This window comes from Hordeum vulgare, chromosome 1H (genome assembly GCF_904849725.1).
Source record: "Hordeum vulgare subsp. vulgare chromosome 1H, MorexV3_pseudomolecules_assembly, whole genome shotgun sequence".
Classification (NCBI taxonomy): Eukaryota; Viridiplantae; Streptophyta; class Magnoliopsida; order Poales; family Poaceae; genus Hordeum; species Hordeum vulgare.
Window position 1 is genome coordinate 499,856,634 of NC_058518.1, and position 21,084 is coordinate 499,877,717.

General features: G+C 46.5%; 1 protein-coding gene across 1 annotated transcript; it reads left to right on the forward strand.

The window, feature by feature from the left end:
• Window positions 1-14,776: 14,776 nt before the first annotated feature.
• On the forward strand, window positions 14,777-20,716 carry LOC123450253 (auxin response factor 15-like). The gene is made up of 11 exons (XM_045127602.1): window positions 14,777-15,467; window positions 15,609-15,665; window positions 15,760-15,945; window positions 16,055-16,139; window positions 16,868-16,958; window positions 17,036-17,200; window positions 17,709-17,828; window positions 17,915-17,987; window positions 19,217-19,376; window positions 19,465-20,285; window positions 20,368-20,716. The coding sequence occupies exons 1-11, from the start codon at window positions 15,087-15,089 to the stop codon at window positions 20,422-20,424; spliced, it is 2,196 nt and encodes a 731-aa protein (XP_044983537.1). The 5' UTR covers window positions 14,777-15,086; the 3' UTR covers window positions 20,425-20,716.
• The last annotated feature ends 368 nt before the right edge of the window (window positions 20,717-21,084 follow it).

Below are 21,084 nucleotides of genomic sequence, written 5' to 3' on the forward strand. Positions count from 1 at the left end.
AAAGCATACGTTGTTCCGTGACGAAGTTGGGGTTTGCCGCATCCATAGACGCCATGGACTCCTCGCTCAAGCGCTCGTCGTTGATCTGTCCCCCCTCACTCCAGCCGGTGCTCCTACAACATGTTCCTCCCGTGTTTGATGGAACGCCGACATAGGCGTCGACCAAGGTTGCACCTCCACCACGATCACATTGTAGTGCAAATGCGCCCGCTCCATGGTGAAGCCGACCTCCACAGTCACAGGCGTCGGGACGGTGTCGTCGGAGCTCTTCCGTAGTGTGGGATTGTCTTCGTCGTCGGAGACCTCGGCCTCGATCTGCTTTGTCACGGATGTTGTGTCAGGCGGCTGCAAGGGCGGCCACCTCGTGCTTCATCTCAATGAAAAGGCTCACCCACAAACTTCGCAGCAGCCTGCAGTCATGGCAGATGCAATGCAAGTCAGGAGGACGAGAAGCGACTTGTGTTGTGGCGTAAAGTTAGTCAAGTGTGGCGGCCTTTGAATAACACATTGCGATGAGGTCAAGCGTTGAAATGGGTTTCTCGATCGGCGAGCCTACTTAATAGCAACATACAGACAGACCAAACATTAAACGGGCTTGGTAGATATATGTGCCGACCTCGTTAGTACTCCCTCCGTCTCGGTGAATAAGTCACCTTACGAAACCAAATAATCCCAAAACAGTTAGGCACGATGCATTAACTTTCACCTCGTTTCTTGTTTTCTGACATGAATAAAGGAATCAACCAATAGGAGACGTGGGGCACGTATGTTTTTAATGACTTGAGACTAACTAACACAACATACATTGGTCAATCCATTGCATGCAATGGTATTAATTGTAAATTAGCATTGATTTCTCTCATTTTACTCTCCGTCTTGATCACGGTGCACAACCTAAGATGACTTATACACCGAAACAGAGGGAGTAATGCATTGGCGGCATTGAACATGCATGGACATTGGGGACAGATCGCGAGCGACACCCTCGATCGGCACATCATTTTAATGGCAAAGCGAGTGGAATGTCGCGCCGCTTTTGATCGATTTCAATGTGGAGCGGCGCTATACACTTTATGAATCCGGGCAGCCGACGCTAGACGAAATGAACACAGACAAAAAAAGGGATTTTGATGGGTCACAGTAGTGAGACACGGGCTTGGCTTGCATGATGTCCGTACGCCCACAAAGCCCATGTTTATCTTGGATTTATAGAAGAAAGTATGTTTAAATCGTCTTACAAACCGATATAATTTAATGGTATGACCCTGTTTGAAACCATAATAGATTATGATAATTTGGATTATGAAGATAGACTATATAATTTGGTTTATAAAAATAATTTTGATGAACATGTTTGGAGGTCAGAATATAATCCAAGTTTTACATTGTATAATCATCTGTTTGTTCTCTGTTTTTCTTTAAAAAGGAGGATGATAGTGGCAGAAATGTAATTATCTCCAACTTTACAAGGGTAATGTGTTATGTGAACAGAAAAATTCATTGTATCGTTGGGTCGGAGCGGGGGTTTGGTCAGAAAAATTAGGAACAAAACGTCTACTCTACCACACTGAAGTCTATAGCGTTGTATTTCCACGAAAGTATAATTCTTACCATCCAGAAAAATTAGGAACAAAACGTCTACTCTACCACACTGAAGTCTATAGCGTTGTATTTCCACGAAAGTATAATTCTTACCATCAGGATACGCTCATTAACAATCCATAATCCGATTTTAGATGGGGTAGAATAGATTGCGATTTTAAATAATCTGTTCATATAATTTTTATAATTTACACCATAATTGATCTTTTTTGAGAACATAATATATTATAGAAATTAGATTATGTAATCTAAATGGTTCAAACAGGATCATATTCGGATTGCACAGCCCCCTTAGGCCAACTCCATCGCGCGACCCCAAATCCTTTGGGTGTGTTCGTTTGAGATAAAACGGACAAAATAGACGACCCACCGCACGGGAGCATACCCACTTTTTGCCATGTCCGTGTCCGTTTCTACCCTATATCCAGACCAAAGTTTGTCTGGGTTTGGGACCAAAGCAGACAAAAAACATCAGCCTTCGCGTCCTTTTCGTCCGCGTCTGGCCCACATGTCACCCTCTCTCCCCGTCTTCTCTCCCGTGACCATCATGCGCGGCGGGGCGGGGCGCGGAGGGGACGGGCGCGGCGCGGCGAGGCGAGGCGGGCGCGGGCGCGTCGGGCAGGGGCAGTGGGCGGGCGCGGGCGCGGCGAGGAGGGGCGGGCGTGGCGCAGCAGGGAGGGGCGGGGCCTGTCGGATCTAATCAAATGTGGTAGAAATGGGATAGCAGTTGGGTGGAAGAAATTTGTCCGGCCTGTGTCCGGCGGCCGCTGTGCTTTTTTTAAACCAAACGGACAAAATTCGTACCAAATCGGACGTCGTTGGAGTTGGTCAACAAGGCTGCACGTGTCGGTGCATGCTTGCGCGCGTGAAATGTGGACGTACGCGTCTCCCAGTCCCTGCTATTCACGGACCCGTGACCGATGGAGGGGTCGGTCCGTCGCGTTGGGGTGGTGCAAAACGGACGGAGCGCACCCAATCATACGGGGCATCATCAAGGATATCTCCGTGCCGGGCGGGGGGCGCACTGTCACTCGGGGCGTCGCCATCGCTCCGTCACATGCGCTGCTGCTGCGCGTTTGGACCGGGCTGCATGCGACGTGCAGCCAAAGCATCCTCCCGGTCAGAAAAATGAGGCGTATGCAACGCAACGGCACAGCGACGACAGGGGCGTGGGCAGCCTCGACTAGGTGTCAATGTTGTGCCCGTGAGGTGAACAAAATGGTCTGCCATAGTAGGACGTATTACAAGTCTTGGCGTTATCAATCAATCTGCTTATTCAGCTTTGTTTGACCCGCGCAGAAAGCTATGTGCGGGCTAGCCGCCTAGCTAGCCATATTCACTGTTTGCATACACCTTTAGACCCTGTTTGGATCATGGTTAGAAATAATTTGAACTCAACTAATTCAAGAACATTCAAACAGAAGGATTAATTTTGATCAGATGCATCTGACTCATTTTAGAAAATTAACTCGGTGAAGAGGTGTTTATTTAGATTAGAGTTATGTGGGTTGCAGAAAAAAAATACTTTTTTCTATGCCTCCACCACACCAAATCCTGTTGAAAGAGTCAAATGATTAAAAAAGATGTATTTATTGACAATCTAATTCTGACATCCCAACACTCCTTTTGTTAGAGTTAGCTTAGAATTAATCCAGAGTTAAAATTTAATTTTAATCTTTAACTGAGTTAGTCTTTCTTCACGTTATCACGTACTGTACCACTTGGTCTTGGTCACATCTATTACTTAGAAGTAGAATAGCACTGCTCCCGCTGGTATCGAGTACTATCACAATTCAATTGTTTAGTTTAAAGAAGTTATGCAATCAGTATACACATTTACAAAGATCTAATGTATACACGCGTATAATTTTCACAATAAAATACTTGAATTGGAAGCTGCTCAAATAAAACAAATTCATACACTTGGAGTGCTGAAAAGCCACATATTTGTTTATACTGTTTAACTCTCATTTTTAAGTATTTCTCCACTAAAATTTACACATGGCCATTAGGAATATCTCTCGGTGTGTGTGTACTCTTTAAAAAACTCAAATGTAAAAGTATGAACTTTGATTCTTTTAAAAAAAAAATCGGGCTCATGGAACTCGTCCTCCATTCAGCATTTACGTTACCCCCTCCTTTTATTCATACAAGGTCAAGTACTCAGCTTCAATACATTTACCTAGCGACTCATAAACAATTTGCCTAGTGTCACGTTAACCAACTAATCAGCCATTTTTCTTACTCAACAGACCGGAACAAATCCTTTTGCCACTGTTTTTATAAAATATAATGATAACAGCGAGGTACTCCTATGAAATATGAACATTCAAACATGGAACATGTAGCAACTACAATAGTCGATGAGATAGGATTTCTCCCGTTTTATATTATAAAGTAACATTGAAATTTTGTGACAACCAACATGCTTGGGTGTGCTAGGTGCACACAAATTTTAGTGGTGAAATAACTCCACAGGAGCTCTACCAAATGAAAATTGCCTTTTTTTGTGAGTCAAAATTTGTCTTTTTTTCACAATCTCCTCAAATGTCAAAACACCTCACAATTTGTATTTGCCACAAATATTAAGATCTTTCAAAAGAAATACTATTCATTAGTCAAACCTGGTCAACATGGTCAAACTTGGTCAACGTGCTTAAAATCTTTTTTTTGGACCAAACTTATTAGGTTTTTAGATTTAAAGGACCATATATATATATATATATATATATATATATATATATATATATATATATATAATTAAGGGACCAATCTATACTTTTAAGAAACTTGAGGGACCAAAAACATGCTTTTTGCTTATTTTGACCAGCAACAATAGCATCTTCAATTATAGACCATATAGGATGCCTACACCATTTATCTTTACAATCTTTCACTAGATTTTAAAATATATAAGTTTCAATCTCGCACATCATGGTGGGGAATCACATTATTTATTGATTTTCCATATTAGTTATGGTCATTATGCATTCTTTGCATTTTTATTTACTATTCATCTCTGAGATCTCAGGCCCATCATTGGAGTATATACACAATTTTAGTTGCATCCATCTACATCAATTTAGTTCATTTTCCAATATCTACTATCCAGGATTAACCTAACCAGTGGCAGAGCCGGAAATAATTGTTAGGTGTGACGAAATTTGTGGATGAGAAAACTATGTACATAAAATGTAATTACCCAGGAGCTTACAGGAATAACAAATATATCGAAGCATGTCGTGTGCTAAAATAATATTAGCTCGTCTACTTAAGATGTACACAGACACGTATCAAGATTATCAGTGTAGTATATGCTACTAGTAAGTTTATTTGCAGAAACTTTTAGGTATGACGATCGGCAAGGCTAGCCAGATTGCTGGAACCGCCCCTGACCCTAACCCTTATATACAACTATAACATGTCTATTTGCAGCGCGGCGCATCGGCTCGATCCTCTTTCAATTCCGCTAGCTAGCCTTGCCAGCCACACCCATAGACGGTGGCCGGTCGACCGATCCGCCTCTCCCGGCGGCCGGCCGCGCGATCCACAGCACCCATTTATGGGGCAGCATTAGGTCCGGTCGCGTCGTACGTACGAGAGCAACGTCCACCCGATCGACGACGACGATGCATGGTGCATGCATGGGACCGGTCGAGCCCCACCCATGCCAGGCCCCGGGCAAGAGGGAAGGAAGGAAGGAGGAGACGGGTCCGGCGAGGAGGAGGGCGCCGACGGCGACGAGACGACCCTACCCTCGCCCCACCACGTGACGCCGTGGGGTACCTCCGGCTTGCCCCCCGCGCGGCACGGGCGAGATTTCCCATAGACTTTTTCTCACGCGCTGCTAGCTTTACTCGCTGCACATCTCTGGCTTTGGCCAAGCGTGTTGTGTTGTCCAGAGCACGCACGGGGGCGGTGATCACGGTCGGGGGGACACGGGAGCAGAGCGGCGCACGCAACCGCGATCTCGATATGACATGGCTGCCCCGTTCACCATGCCCCTCTCTCTCTCTCTCTCTTCCTCTCTCTCTCTCTCTAGTGCGTGGAAATGACGTGGCTGCCCCTGCGTCTCGGTCTCCGTTTCAGCTGGCGCCCGGAAAAGCAGAGGGGCGTCGCCCCCGGGCCGTCATGTCATCGTCAGCCCCATCCCGGGTGTCTCTCTACCGCTACCTCTACGTCGAGCGTGCTCGTAGATATCGCCCAGACTCCAGACATCCATTAATGACAACTCGGAGCTCGTAGCTAGCCTCTCGCCGCAAGCCAACAAGGCCCCCCCCCCCCCCCATTGACTGTTCAAGCACTGCGCTGCAACAGCTGGCTGGTCGGCGGGCCCGTGGATGCCGGCCCTACGGGACCGGCTCGGCCCTCCTCCTACGCAGGCAGCCAAAGGGAGCCAGACCGGCCAGGCTTAAAGCAAGCAAGCATACGATGACACGGGAGCGGCTCCCGTAGGCCCGCCCGGCCCATGGCCATGGCCCGGACAAAACACCGCCGTCCCCCCGTCCCCGCCCCCCCCCCCCCCCACACACACACCCACAGTGCACCATCAATCAATCCCGCCCGGACTCGAGGAGATGCTGCGTGCGATCTTCCACAGTGCCGGTCTTAATTACCATGGCCACCGGCGGTGACGTTGCTCGTCCCCGGCGTCAACGGAGCGCGCACAGCACGGGCACATTTACCACGGCGCGGTGGCAGCGCCGTGCGATGGCGGCAGGCAGGCAGGCAACAGCGTCGTCAGCAGCAGAGCGGGGCGCTCGTGATCCATGGAGCGGAACCGGAGCTGGCGATGGAGGGGCGCCCGGGTCCCCAGGAGCGCGCGGCGCAGAGGCTGCCTGCCGCTGGACGGCGACGACGACGACGACGACTGCGTGCGCTGCCCCACGCCCGATAAAAGCGAGGAGAAAGTTGGCCTAGCCCGTTTCAGTTTCGCAGCTAGCTACAGTCGCCGCTGGGCGCTGGTAGTACGTAGTAGCTGTGCGCTCCCTATAGGCTATGGGCAGGCCTTTTTTTTACTAGGAGGAGATTTATTTGCTTGCCCTCCGATGTCGCCTAGTAGCTGTAGCTGCACCGGGGGTCCCAGCATACACGTTTGTTTAATGCACGATTGTGTCCTGGGCCTCTGCCATGAGTAGACGATGATGATGCTCATCATCATCGCATCTACTCCTACTACTATCTAGCAGGCCGCACGTCGCTGTAATCAGTGATCACCACGTCGCTATAGATATACAGGCCTGTTTGGATACTCTAACCCGGTTAGAGGTTAGAGTTAGATTCTAATCCTCAACTAACCTTAAACTAACTCTAACCCAAGAGGTGTTTGGATGAGAGGGTTAGATTGGCAATAAATGCCCTTTCTCAACCATTTGATAACTTTTGTCCATATTCACTGCCGGATTTGGTGTGGCCGATCGTTGTGTGGCCGGCGGCGGGGCGCTGCGGGGCGTCCCGGCGGCGGTGCGCGGCGGGGCGGCCCGGGGCAGGGCGCGGCGGGGCGGAGCGGGGCGGCCCGGCGGCGGTGCGCGGCAGGGCGCAGCGGCCGGCGGCTGGGGCTGCGGGAGGGAGGGCGACGGGAGGGACGGGGGGTTGGTGGGATCTGGTGCGGGCTGGATGCAGTAGAAGTGATTTTTTTTTCTTTTTTTTTTGTCCCCACCTAACTCCAACCCAAAAAAGCACCTCTTGAGAGGGTTAGAGTTTTTGGATGGGTTAGATGCATCTAACCCAATGGATTTTTAAGGGTTAGATAGCTCAACTCTAACCCAATCTAACTCTAACCCTAGGATTCCAACACGGCCATAGAGTAGCTGTGCGTTGTGTTCTCTCTCTCTGCATAGATACATATATACAGTGATACTGATACAGACACATGCATGCATGCATGCATGCATGCATGCGCGGGGTCGATGGATGGATGTATCTGGCGGCCCGGCGTGGTGACTGCGAGCCGCTTTTGGTCGTTTTCCGTCTGCGCTTTCGACGGAGCGGTGGCATGGCATGGCATGGCCATGGCAGCACCCAGCAGCGACAGCGCCATCAAACTCGGCAGCCGCGCTCAGTAGAGTAGACAGAAGCGAGCCCTGAGCCAGGCATGGGGAGCCAAGGCCATGGATGCTTTGTTCCTACTCCGCATTTCGTGATCCGCTGCCCGGACGGTCACGCCAAACAATAAATAAAAAACGCCAAAATACGCGCACCGACGAGCCGATCCTGCCTGCACGGCCATGGCGCTGGACGCACGTACGTACGTACGTGCATGGGCACGCACAGTTCACGTACGAAGATACGACCCCTACACACCAAATAGTATATATCTGCATCGACCGACGGTACGCCAAGTACACGCCGCTCGCATAGGGCGGGTCACGCGCCGAGATTCATAGGCCGACATGCACGACGCGTCCTGGAGGGTGGAAGGCAAGCAATAAATGATCTAACGGTAGCGGCGGCCCTGCCCAACGTTGTGCGTGGCGCCGCCGTGGACGGGACGGGGAGTTTAAAGAAGAACGGGAGGGACAGACAAATCGAATCGTGGCCTTTAAACCCCAGCCGGCCGGGCGGCCGGCCGGCGAGCGAGGAGAGGACCACGTATCGCATCCGCTTGTGATCCGGACCGGTGATATGTGCTGCTCCATCGACGACGATGTATGATGGCTGGGCCGGGCTGGACCACGGTGGCTTGCCCGGACCGGGCCAATAATGGCGAGGTGGCGTGCCACCGCACGGACATTAACGTCTCGAGCGAGCTCGAACCGGGACGAGACAAGACTCGCCGTGTTAATATCGCCGGTGCTGCTGCTACGGTGCTAGTCTAGTAGCCGCAGCGGGGCTGAGGATCGTGAGGGGACACGGGCAGATGGCTACAGGGCACGAGTAGAGTAATGGACGCCCGGGCTGCAGGAGGTACGGCTCCGCCTTCGATGCGCTTTGACCCCATCCGTCTTCGCCTCCGTCTTCCCAGCCCGCCATTAACGACTCACCGCACGATGCAGTAGTAGCTTGTGAGGATACTCTACTGGCTGTACAGTACGGATGTACACTACACGAAACAAGAAGCTGCGAATACAGGTCCGGGGACGGCGGCATGGCACGGCGCCGGAGTGGGAGTGGGGGTGGCCCTGGCAGACAGACTGGCGCGGGTGGTTGGCTACGCACGTAGTAGTAATAGTACTACCACGTACGTACGGGCGTATATAGGTAAATAAATTATAAAATACGGTCAGTGCCGTGCGCCGCAGGGCGACCTGCCACGACGACTACTAAAAACCCAGCTATTCTACTGTAGGAGTATTGGTGGTAGTGTTAATGTGGGTGACAGGATGAGTGCGTGTATTGCGGTGAGTAGACAGGGATCGGTGATGTGATGTGATGTACTGCTGCTGCTGGTCTTGCTCGGTGTCGTCAGCCGTTCCGAGTTCAGTGAGGTGGATTCGAGGCATGACTATAGTAGAAAATCTACTGCTCCTACTGGCTAAAAATGCTAGGGAGTAGTCGAGAATTCGTGGTTTCGAGCTAGAAGAAGTATTTCTGATAAGAAGCACGGATAAGGTGGCTGCTATTCATAGCCCGTACGGTAAATATAGTAACTACTCGTAGCATGTTCGATGCCGGGTACGTTTTCAAAATGCTATTTAAGAGCTCAATCCATTTATAAGTGTGTCACACTGAAAAAGATGTACGCTAGAAATGAAAGTCAATACCCCACTGCTGCTTTGACTACCCCTACCTAGGGCCTCTTCCATTCAGAGACTTCCTAAGAATTTTTTGGAGGATTCTGATCCTTAACAAAAACAAGTACTCTCTCCGTCTATTTTTACTCTACGTATACAATTTATTTTTGAAGTTAAACTACGTAAGGTTTGACCAAACTTATCTAAAAAAAAGGTTTGATCAAACTTATCTTTAAAAACATCAACATTTACAATGCAAGAATCATATAATAGTATGAAATTAATTTAATGATGCATCTAATGATATTGATTCTATGTTGGGAATGTTGGTAATTTTTCATTTATATAGTTGGTCAAAAAAATCAAGTTTAACTTTAGATAAATTTTATATGCGGATTAAAAAGAAACACAGGGAGTATGTGGATGTGAGATTTAAGATCACAATCGAGGGACGCTTTTCTATAGGATTCATTTGTTCAAGTTTTCTTACAAAGATGTTCATCCATTTCAAATTTATATGAATTTTTTTTGGCACAATCACAAGCCCATACTAATCTCATACGTACTAAGATGGCAAGTTATTCCATTCGTGGAAACTCCTCTCATCTGCACGCGCATAACCGAAACCGACCCCTGTGCCTCTAGCGTTCGTGTCCATACTTGAAGATCTTCCTGTTTTTGCATGTGCCATACATACCACACAACGTATTAGGATGTGTTGCATATGTTACTCACGGCGAAAAACATAAATTACCCTTGAAAAAAATTTAGGATCAAGAGGGAACATATATATGTGAGTTACCCTCGAAACAAAAGTTACAAAAAAGAATGCAAAGCTTCATGAAGAATAACCATTGCTTCCATAACATATTAACATATATATCTTTAACAAAATCAGTTCGACTTTGTGAGATAACATGATTCACCACTTCGCTATGTCTTTTCATGAGAACTTGAGTAATAAGTTTTAAGCTCACACTCAATAAAAATTTAGGCCTAGGATTTTGAATTTGCTTCGTAATAATAACATAATTCAATCCAACATTATCTAATACACCTGTGTAGAAGTCATATTAGCGATTCCTTCAATTTCCATTTAACAACCTCCCATGAATGTTGATAAAAAGCAATAGGTAAACCATCACGACTAAGGATTTCTTTCCTTTGATTTGAAACACTACAAATTAAACTCTTCTACAAAGAAAGGTTCCATTAATGTTCCACCATCTCTATGAGGGATTTTGGAACACTCATGAACATTCAACACATCCAAAGGTTTTTTTTAATTCAAATTGGTATTGTAGTTCAAAAATGACCCTCTCCCTCCCTCGCCCATTCATCTTGCTCTAAGAAAACAATCCTATTTCCCTCTTTGTGCCATTGGCTTTAGCATGATAGCATCTAGTGTTACTATCTCCCACCTTTAATTTCTCTTTTTTTGTATTTCTCAACCACTTCATCTCTTCTAGTTTCAGAATTCTCCCCAATTGATCTCAAATTTCTTTTTGCTCATTTTCGTCATGAGCAGTCAAGAAATTAATCCATGTATCTTTACCAATGATGTCTAGATTAGCTACGAGAACCGCTGTAACCTTCCTACAAAAAGCATCAATATTCTTATTCCGCGCCCTTAACTTTTCTCCTAATGATTCTCGATCATTCTTGTTGTCTATTTATACCGGAAATGTCATAATGTTCATTCTAGGTAGAAGTGGCAAACTCTATAAAATAATTTATGGATGTCTAAGCATTTTCAAACCTAGAAATGTGTTGAGAAGTATTATGAGAATTGGTATACAAATAATGAGAGGAGTGTGATCAGAAAACTCTCCCTATATAGATTGAAGGAGAAAGGGAGTGGGTAATGTTCTTCCCAATTAGTACAAAATGAAACTCCATCCAATTTTTCATAAGTGGGTCTACCATATTATTAGCCCAAGTATTTTTCTTCCATTGTGACGTAATTTTCTCATTCAATATTCTCCATAATAGCATTGAATACAGAACTCCAATCATCACATTCATTAGGTTTGTTTTTTTTTCATAATTGTTCCTAATGATCTTCAAATATCCACCCACCAAACGTGCCATGAGACTGTCATGATGCACCATAAAAAAGAGATTAAATTCAAGTGAAATTTAGCATTTGAAATCAAACACCGTGATTCTAACAAAATAAACTCCAAGTTCAACATGGACCACATCCAACATGTCATTATTGACACCTACCAAGATATCTCAAGATCTTCCTCTAGCAGGTGAGCAAATCCAAACAATTTTTTCAGCACACAAGTTATGAATTTATTTTTTATGTGATTAAGCTTTAATATTCTTCTATAGAGCAATAAGACAAGTTTTCTCACAAATATCAACTCTTTGAAAAATCTCTTCTCAATATCCTACCCAATCCCTTGGATATTCTAGGAAACACCTACAAATATTTGTAAAGATCAAGTTTTGTTTCTATGCCTTTTCCCTCCAACGAAAATAGTGTGCTTCACATATACCATCACTCGTGAGCCACGTTCCCTTTTTCCTACTAGAAACATATACGTTTCAATTGGAAAGAATAATCTTCTTTAATATGAGCATATGAATGATCATTATGAGAGCAGAGTTGAGAAATATTATCAACATCTGCTATGTCAATTGGATTTGGAGAGCCGGGTTCATGTACACTATTCCTTTGAACAATATTTCATATAAAAAATTCTTCCTCACTTGTTCCATCTTACTACTAATGTCAAAATTATGTTCAACCATTTCAATAGAACACCAAAGATCATTCCCGGCAAACCACGTTTATGTAAAATGGAAGGTTTCTACCATGATTGTTTTTTCTCAACAACTCCGTCCCTAGCCAAATCTTCCACTCTCATATCATATTCTCGGAGGACCATCACCATCCTTGTCTTGTCGACACCCCTCACGATCCTCCTGCAACCTAGCCATTTTAACCCAATGGGGCCATTGGTGTCGTTGCTGCCATTGTAGCAAACTGGTTCGAAACGAGCACCGTCATCTTCAGGTTTTGCATGGATGTTGTCAGCATGCGAATCTTCTTAAACAAGACCAACAATGTATTTAACCATCCAAAGTCTCTCTTTGACCATTTTTCCACGATAACAGTTTTGGCATTGCTTCTTGAATAGCGGGCTTCAATTCCAAACTCATCAATTTTCCATATCCTGCATCTTTTGTTCTCTCTCTCTTCAACATCTCTCAAAGTAGCATTCCCATACTCTCAACTAGTTTAGCTTTGTCATAAGATATGATCAAATAACCATTTTACTGCACCAGTTTACGGTCTGCTCAACCCTTTCATGCGTTGAAAGAGGGGCCTAATATTGGAACCAGTAAAAAATGTAGGACTTGTTAGTAGTTGAAACAACTACACCTGATTTGAATGAGTGGAGCGAGCAGGCACACAAGTACCCCTACACCACCGATGATCATTCAACAATGGATCGACACGGTGACACCGCCACCCGGTGGGTGGAACAAATGAAAGTACCGCCTCCGAGCACCGGAGGAGCACTCATTATTATTGCTCTCCTATTTACCAGTTGCGATTCTACTCCTGCAGCCGGACGGTCTACAATACAGAACACGGTCGTCTATACAACAATAAGGTAGAGTAGGAGTAGGAGTAGGGGTACATCCTTGTCTTGCGGAGACCCCTCGCGATCCACCTGAGGCCTAGCCATTTTAACTCTATATGGGCCCATTGGTGTTGTTAGTGCCGTTGTAGCCAACTCGTTCGAAATGACCACCGCCATCTTGAGGTTTTTCATGGATGTTGTGAGCATGCAAATCTTCATCAACAAGACTAGCAATGTATTTATCCATGAAAAGTCTCTCTATGACCATTTTTCAGCGGTAACCGTTTTGACATTTCTTGTTGAATACCAACCTTCAATTCCAAACTCATCAATTTTCCATATCTTGTTGAATACCAACCTTCAATTCCAAACTCATCAATTTTCCATATCTCGAATTTTTTTTGGTTCTCTCTCTCTCTCTTTTCAAGCAAATCTCAACTAGTTTAGCTTTTGTCATAAGATATGATGAAATAACCAGGTTACATCACTACTTTATACGGTGTGCTCAACCCTTTCTTCGGTTGAAAGAGGGGCCTAACATTGGAACCGGTAAAATGTAGAACTTGGTAGTAGTAAAAACAACAACCACACCTCACTTGAATGGCTGTTTGGATCTTAGGGTTAGAGTTAGAGTGGGTTAGATTTGAGCCATCTAACCTTCAAAGATCCAAACAAGTGGGTTAGAGTTGGTTAGATGCATCTAACCCACCAAAAACAATAACCCATCGAAGAGATGCTTTTTTGGGTTAGAGTAGGTGGGGTCCAGGGAAAGAGAGAGGTCCAAAGTAGCCAAATGATCGAGAAAAAATATTTATTGTCCATCTAACCCTTCAATCCAAAAACCTTTAGGCTGGTCATAGTGAGGAGCACTATCATAGATGACCTCATTTATTGACATGCATGACACATAATAGCATAGTATTTGACATGTTATGATATCTATCTATGTTACTCTAACCCTCTCTCTCGTCTTTAATTGTCTGCCACATCAGCATGTTTGCTAGTCCCAAGTACATGATACTACCTAAGTTACTCTCACTATGGCCAGCCTTAGAGTTAAAGTTGGTTTAGGTTAGTTCAAGGGTTAGAATCTAACTCTAGCTCTAACCAGGTTAGAGCATGGTTAATAGTACAACCAGCTGCTGGCTATATGATGTTGACACGTCATCTATAGCCAAGCTTATAGCCCGCAAGTATAATAGGTAGATGTAAATAAGTACTATTTTATTGATACAAGGCCCACCATTCTCTCTCACAAAATGCCTAGGAGCACGTGTTACAGCCGACTCTTAGTTTGTAGCCCGCTCCTCTTCTCTTTCTTCCAACTCATCACAAATATATTATTTTAAGTCTTACAATCCGTCTACATCAACCTATTGTATTTGCTCTTAGAGTATCCAAACAGGACCAATGAGTGGAGCGAGTAGGCACAACCACAGGCCCGGTGGGTGGAACAGATGGAAGCACCACCTCGGAACACCGTATAGGAGCCCTCATTATTACTGCTCTCCTATTTACCGTTTGCAATTCTACTCCTGCTAGTACTCCTGCACGGTCTACAATACACAATACGGTCGTCTATCTAGTACAACAAGAAGGTGGAGTAGGAGTAGGGGTACATGCCTCCCTGCCGTCCACCCATCCCGTCAATCCACTCCATCCATCCCCCACGCTACACACCCACCTCTGCGGTCTGCTGCTGCTGCTGCTGCTGCTGCATGACTGTGCCCGCCTCCCGCCTCTTCCGCTCTCCTTTTCACCTTTCCCCTTTCTTTAATCCACCACCCCCACCCCCCCTTTCCCCTCCCACGGAGAAGAACGAAAATATCCACGCACGCACGCAGAAATCGACGGAGTATTGATTTCTACTGCGCCCGCCCGCCCCTTTTCACGCGGACGGACGGACGGACGCCGTTGCAGTCCCGCTTGGCCTTGGCCGCTTCCCTCTCCCACCTTTTGTTTTGGCCACTACCACTACTAGTAGCAGCAGCCCCCCGCCCCCCGCCCCCCCGGCCATCCAGACCATCGACACACACCCATCCATCATTCATGGCCATTGCCGCCATGCCCCGCCGCGCCGCGCCGTCTCCCCCGCCCCGCCCCTAGCCACCCACCCGCCCGCCCGCCCCGCTTCATTAACCTCTTCGCCTGCGTCCATCCGTCTCCGACCGTCCACACCGCCTTGCGCTCCAGCTTCTCGCTGCCTCGGATGGCGGGGATCGACCTCAACACCGTGGAGGAGGACGAGGAGGAGTCGTCCGCTGAGCCGCTGCTCGCCGGGACCGGCTGCGGCGGGGACTGCTCCTCCCAGTCCCACTCCCACTCCCACTCGCAGACGCAGTCGGGCTACAACGGCCAGGCGAGCTCCCCCGTGGCGACGCCGCCGTCGCGGCCCAGCGCGGTGTGCCTCGAGCTCTGGCACGCCTGCGCGGGGCCGGTGGCACCCATGCCGCGCAAGGGCAGCGTCGTCGTCTACCTCCCGCAGGGCCACCTCGACCACCTCGGCGACGCGCCCGCGCACGCCGCGGCTTCGCCCGCCGCCGCCGTGCCGCCCCACGTCTTCTGCCGCGTCGTCGACGTCACGCTCCACGTAAGTGCCCCCCAGCCGCCTCCGTGCTTCAATGTGTCCGTCCGTCTGTCGCTCCCCTGCTCGATGGTATCTCCTTTCACCCGCGACCATGCCGCCGGGCTCACTCCGTTATTCGTTGGTTGGTTTTGCGCTTGCTCGCAGGCGGACGCGACCACGGACGAGGTGTACGCGCAGCTCTCCCTGCTCCCCGAGAACGAGGTGCGTGCCGGTGCTCCGAGGCCCGCAATGGCGGCTCTGTTCGGTTCGGTTTCCATGCGGCGTTTTGCTAACCGAGCCCCGGCTTGATCCGCAGGAGCTTGTCCGGCGGATGCGCGAGGCCACGGACGACGTGAGCGGCGGCGAGGACGGCGAGACCGTCAAGCAGCGCTTCGCGAGGATGCCGCACATGTTCTGCAAGACGCTCACCGCCTCCGACACCAGCACCCACGGCGGCTTCTCCGTGCCGCGCCGCGCCGCCGAGGACTGCTTCCCCCATCTGGTGCGCGCATTGGCCTGGCCCCGTCAACCCCTCTCTCCACTCATTTCTGCCATTGCGCTTTCAGTCAGCTTGTTTGCTCAAGCTCTCTGGTTTGGTTCCGGGAACGCAGGACTACAACCAGCAGCGGCCGTCTCAGGAGCTGGTCGCCAAGGATTTGCACGGCACCGAGTGGAAGTTCCGCCACATCTATCGAGGTACCACCACAGCTGAACAAACACATTCATGATTTTACCTTGGTTCGGTAGCAAGATACTTAGATATGGGCTGTGCACTTGGTACATTCCAACTCCTGCACACAGCATTCATTTTCCGGTTCTGAGTTGATGCCATGGCTGGACCAGCTATGGCTTTGAATCCTTTCATCTGGGATTTTGAGTGATCATACATCGATTTCGAGTTGATGCTGTGGCTGCACCAGCAAGCAAGCTTGAGTCCTTTCATTTGAGATTTTGAGTAATCATACATCGATTTTTGCGAGCGCGCTCACTTCTTCACTGAGCACCAGCACTCCTGGTTCTTACTGAGCACAACACTTTAAGTATTACAACTTTGCATCGTCTTTGCTCATCTTGGACCTGGATTTGTACTTATGTTTGACCACTTGGCCTTTTTGAAAGCCCATCTGAGCTTTTGCGTGATCATTGCTTATGATTGTACACTTCTGAAGTATGGCTTCAGTATTCTTGGCACTCCCTTATTTTGCTTTCTTGTGTTTCACCACATGCTCTCAGTACCTTGGAGGGTAGCTCTACAAATAGTACTACTACCATCACTTGGTAGAAATGCCAGCTGCATTATTCATTTGCTAGACAGCTTTTTTGCCGGGGAGTCTGGTCACTTTCGAGACATGCAAAGGACAACCATATCAAGTTAAGGGTGTCTTGATTGCTGATACATCCACATCTAACTGAATGTGATGCAGGCCAGCCGCGCAGGCACCTTCTAACCACCGGATGGAGTGCATTTGTCAACAAGAAGAAGCTTGTCTCCGGGGATGCTGTCCTCTTTCTGCGGTAGGCTAACATGATCATGCATCTAAGCAGCTCAAGATGTTGTTGGTCCATTTTAATCATTTTTCATCAACTCCCAGGGGCGACGATGGGGAGCTTAGACTGGGAGTACGCCGTGCGGTTCAGCTGAAAAATGGATCCGCTTTTCCGGCGCTATATAGCCAATGCTCGAACCTTGGTACACTAGCTAATGTCACACATGCTGTGTCTACAAAGAGCATGTTCCAGATCTTCTATAACCCCAGGTAATAATCAGCTTGCTTGTCATTTTATTAATGCCTTCGGAAGTTGATGCTTGTTTTTTTTTAAATTATACTACCGTGTCACTCTTAGAAAAATAGAATACCTTGTGCTTGCATAAGGTCTGATATACATGGAGGTTGTGGCTGGGCTAGAACTATTTAGTGGTGGACTGATGTGTATCTCAATGACACACAGTATCATTTTTTTGATGTTTTGATATTTAATGATTCTTGGCTACTTAAGTGTCTTTGCTGAAATTTCAAGGTTTAAACTTGAGTGGTGTCCCTTTTGACAATTGATTTTAAACTAGTTTTGCGACGCTGTTTTGAGTGCTAGTTCGCCTTCATGCTTTTTTTGTTCTTTGCCTTGTAAAATCATGTATTTGTGATGCTAAATTGATTTGAAAGTAGAATTGTAAATACTGCTATAGTACTTTGCTGCTACTCCATTTTTTTCGTGATGCAACGTACAGTAGTTCTGGTTTGATATTGTTTCTTAAATAATTGACAGGTTAAGTCAATCTGAATTCATCGTACCCTACTGGAAGTTTACCAAAAGCATCAGTCAACCATTTTCTGTTGGCTGGAGGTTCAAAATGAGATATGAAAGTGAGGATGCTGCTGAAAGAAGGTTTGTTGCTGCAACTGCCCTACTAATAACTCGTATTATCTGAACTGAATTCAGCTGGTTTACTAATGTATGGGATTATCCTACAGGTACACAGGGATAATTACTGGAACTGTTGATGCAGACCCTAGGTGGCGTGGTTCAAAATGGAAATGCCTGCTGGTATGCCGTAATTTAATGTCTCTCACAGTAGTTGTTCACCGTATATGCTTCGTTTGGAATTTTGCAGTACACCTTTCTGTTTTGTACTGTCAAAGTAACACTGCAACTTAACCACCAACTAGTTATGATGCAACTTAACCACACACTAGGTGCAAAAGCGTACCAGAATTCCTCCCCTATTATTCTGGCGACAGCTAGTGATTAATGTATTTAATGGTGAGGGTACACAACTGGACATATTGATTACCTTCTAAGCGAACGGGAACTCATTTAGTAGAAAGCAGTGGCTGATCAAATGTTGTAACAGATGCAATATGAATTGAATGTCTATTGATTTTATCTAATCTAGACACCCATTGTAACTTATGCTGTTATGAGTGCAATACGAATGCCCCTACAGCCAAAAGTAGCACGCCTTGCCGAGGACGCTTTTTTTACCTTCTTGATTTTATCCATTGAGTGCATTGTGATGTTTGCTTTGTGTATTTATGTTTCTGTCTTGACGTGCCCTTATTGCTTAGACACTGTATTATACAACAAGAAGAAGCAAACATGGACATGTTGATGTGCGATTTGGTTTAAAATGTGCTGTCAAGAAGCCGTCTCACATTATTTTATACTGATGTCAGGTTTTGTCTGAAGTGTATAAAGATTTCCAAATTACTGAATCCAAATTGGCTTTCTAAGATATTACATTAGCATTACTTTTATGAAAGAAACCAAAGTCATTAAGTTATGATTGTGGAACTCAGAAGTCATAATAATTTAGTACTTTCTCCATCCCAAAATAAGTGATGTTGGTCTAGTACAAAATTTGTACCACTTTAGTATTAAATCTCCGACAATTATTTTGGGACGGAGGGAGTATTAAGTAATTTAATCAAGGAACCAGAAATGGTTCTGCAAGACTTTTAAGTGTTGTATTCGTAATTCCTTAACAGTAAAGTCTGCTTTGTTTCACACGGACAATTGCACTCTCTGCAAAGTTAGGTCACATTTAACATCATGAAAAATATCTTATATACATTTACTATTCATGCCATTCTTTCATGTTAGTTTAAATTTGGCCGTAGATGTGTGTCATAAGGGTTAATGAAGTCACAATGTTGTAAGGAAAAAATGCATTATACTGTTTTTACACTACTATATGCTCTGGTCTTCATCCCTAAGAGCGTTTTGCATTGCCTGGAATGTACCTATATTTAATTAACCTACTTCCATCTTGACAGGTAAGGTGGGATGATGATGGTGAATTCCGTCGGCCAAACAGGTTGTCTCCTTGGGAGATTGAGCTGACCAGTGCAGCTTCAGGATCCCATCTGGCTGCACCAACTTCTAAGCGGATGAAACCATATCTTCCGCATGCTAATCCAGAGTACACGGTCCCGTGTATGTTTCTTATTGTAGTTTGAAACAACACTTGATCAAATTCTTTTCTGTCGCATCTAACCTGAAACTATCCTTTTCCTTTTCATAGATGGAGGTGGTCGCCCTGATTTTGCAGAGTCTGCACAACTCCGCAAGGTCTTGCAAGGTCAAGAATTATTGGGTTATAGAACTCATGATGGTACTGCTGTTGCTACTTCACAGCCATGTGAAGCAAGAAACTTGCAGTACATCGATGAACGAGGTTGCTCTAATAATGGGAGTAACAATGTCCTAGGGGGGGTCCCAAGCCATGGTGTGAGAACACCACTTGGGATTCCCTACCATTGCTCTGGCTTTGGGGAGTCTCAGAGATTCCAAAAGGTCTTGCAAGGTCAAGAAGTTTTCCGTCCGTACCGAGGAAGTCTGGTTGATGCGCGCATGAGAAGTGGCGGCTTTCATCAACAGGATGGTCCTTATGCATCTGCCCTGTTGGATAAATGGCGCGCGCAACAACAGCATGCATTCGGTTACGGGCCACCAGCACAAGTTCTGCCGTCTCAGCCATCGTTATCACCACCTTCTGTTCTGATGTTTCAGAAGGCTGATCCAAAGGTCTCTCGATTTGAGTTCGGGCATGGGCACATGGATAAGAATGAGGATGATTGGTATGCTAGGTTTGTCTCTGCTGAAGGCGTTGGAAGGGCAGAGCAAGCATCGTCGCTCCGGCCTCATCTTGGTTCGGGAGAAGTGATCGATAGCCGTGTTGCAGTTGAGAATACGGGTGCTGCACCTACCAACAGTTGCAAGATATTTGGCATCTCCCTGGCTGAAAAGGTCCGAGCAAGGGATGAGATGGTTTGTGATGATGGTGGTGCCAACTACTCATCTCCAACCCAGCCCTTGAAATCCCTCGGCAACAGTTGTGCCACTGTAAGTACTTCTACTGCCTGTAAACCTTCATGCCTTCCTAGTATGAAAACAAAACTAGCTGCTAACTAATCATTGTATGCAGGTTCATGAGCAGAGGCCTGTTGTTGGCAGGGCGATTGACGTCCAGCAATGGATATGAAGCTCTGATCTAGGGGGCGGGCAGGCGGGCTGGATGCGCGAGTCGATCATCGTCATCTGCTGGTGATTCTTGATTTGGAAGCAGAGAAGCGTCTGTTCTGACCATTTCCAGTCGAACCTTGTGTATCTTTGAGTAGTCGTATGATAACCGGTGGAGTTGTTGTTATTCGGTGACCTAGTACTTAGTTGGCCATCATCAGCCGTGACTTTTGGCTGCTGGAACTACCCTATATCATTAATATGTATGCTGTGGGAGGCCATTTAGCCCAAATTTCAATGTCTTGCTTTGCTCCTGTCTTTCTCTCCCAGTTTTACCAGTTCTTCTTGTGTGTTGCCATATGACTTGTGAGGATGTGGTTGGCCGGTGATGGGCCAGTGCCCTGATATCAGACCAGACTAGCCTAGTTAGAGGGTGCTTGATACGTTTTTAGTCCCATGATTAAAAGTAGCGAGACTAAGAGGGTGCTTGGATCCAAGGGACTAAAACTAGTCTCTTTAAGAGGCTAAAGTTTCAAACACCTCTGACTAAACATAGGCTAAAACTAGTCTTGAGGTTAAAATCTTTTAGTCAGGCGTACCCCTACTAAAATGTGCATTAGTCCTCTCTCTTTTCATTTAACTCCTCAGGCAAGTTCTGGATTGGAGGGTTTGGAGGATAATA

Excerpts from the sequence above, each read along its gene's own strand:
- LOC123450253 (XM_045127602.1), top strand. The coding sequence starts at position 15,087 with ATGGCGGGGATCGACCTCAACACCGTGGAGGAGGACGAGGAGGAGTCG. Across the intron at positions 15,468-15,608 it reads TCGTCGACGTCACGCTCCAC|GCGGACGCGACCACGGACGA; the intron begins GTAAGTGCCCCC and ends GCTTGCTCGCAG. Across the intron at positions 16,959-17,035 it reads GATGCTGTCCTCTTTCTGCG|GGGCGACGATGGGGAGCTTA; the intron begins GTAGGCTAACAT and ends ATCAACTCCCAG.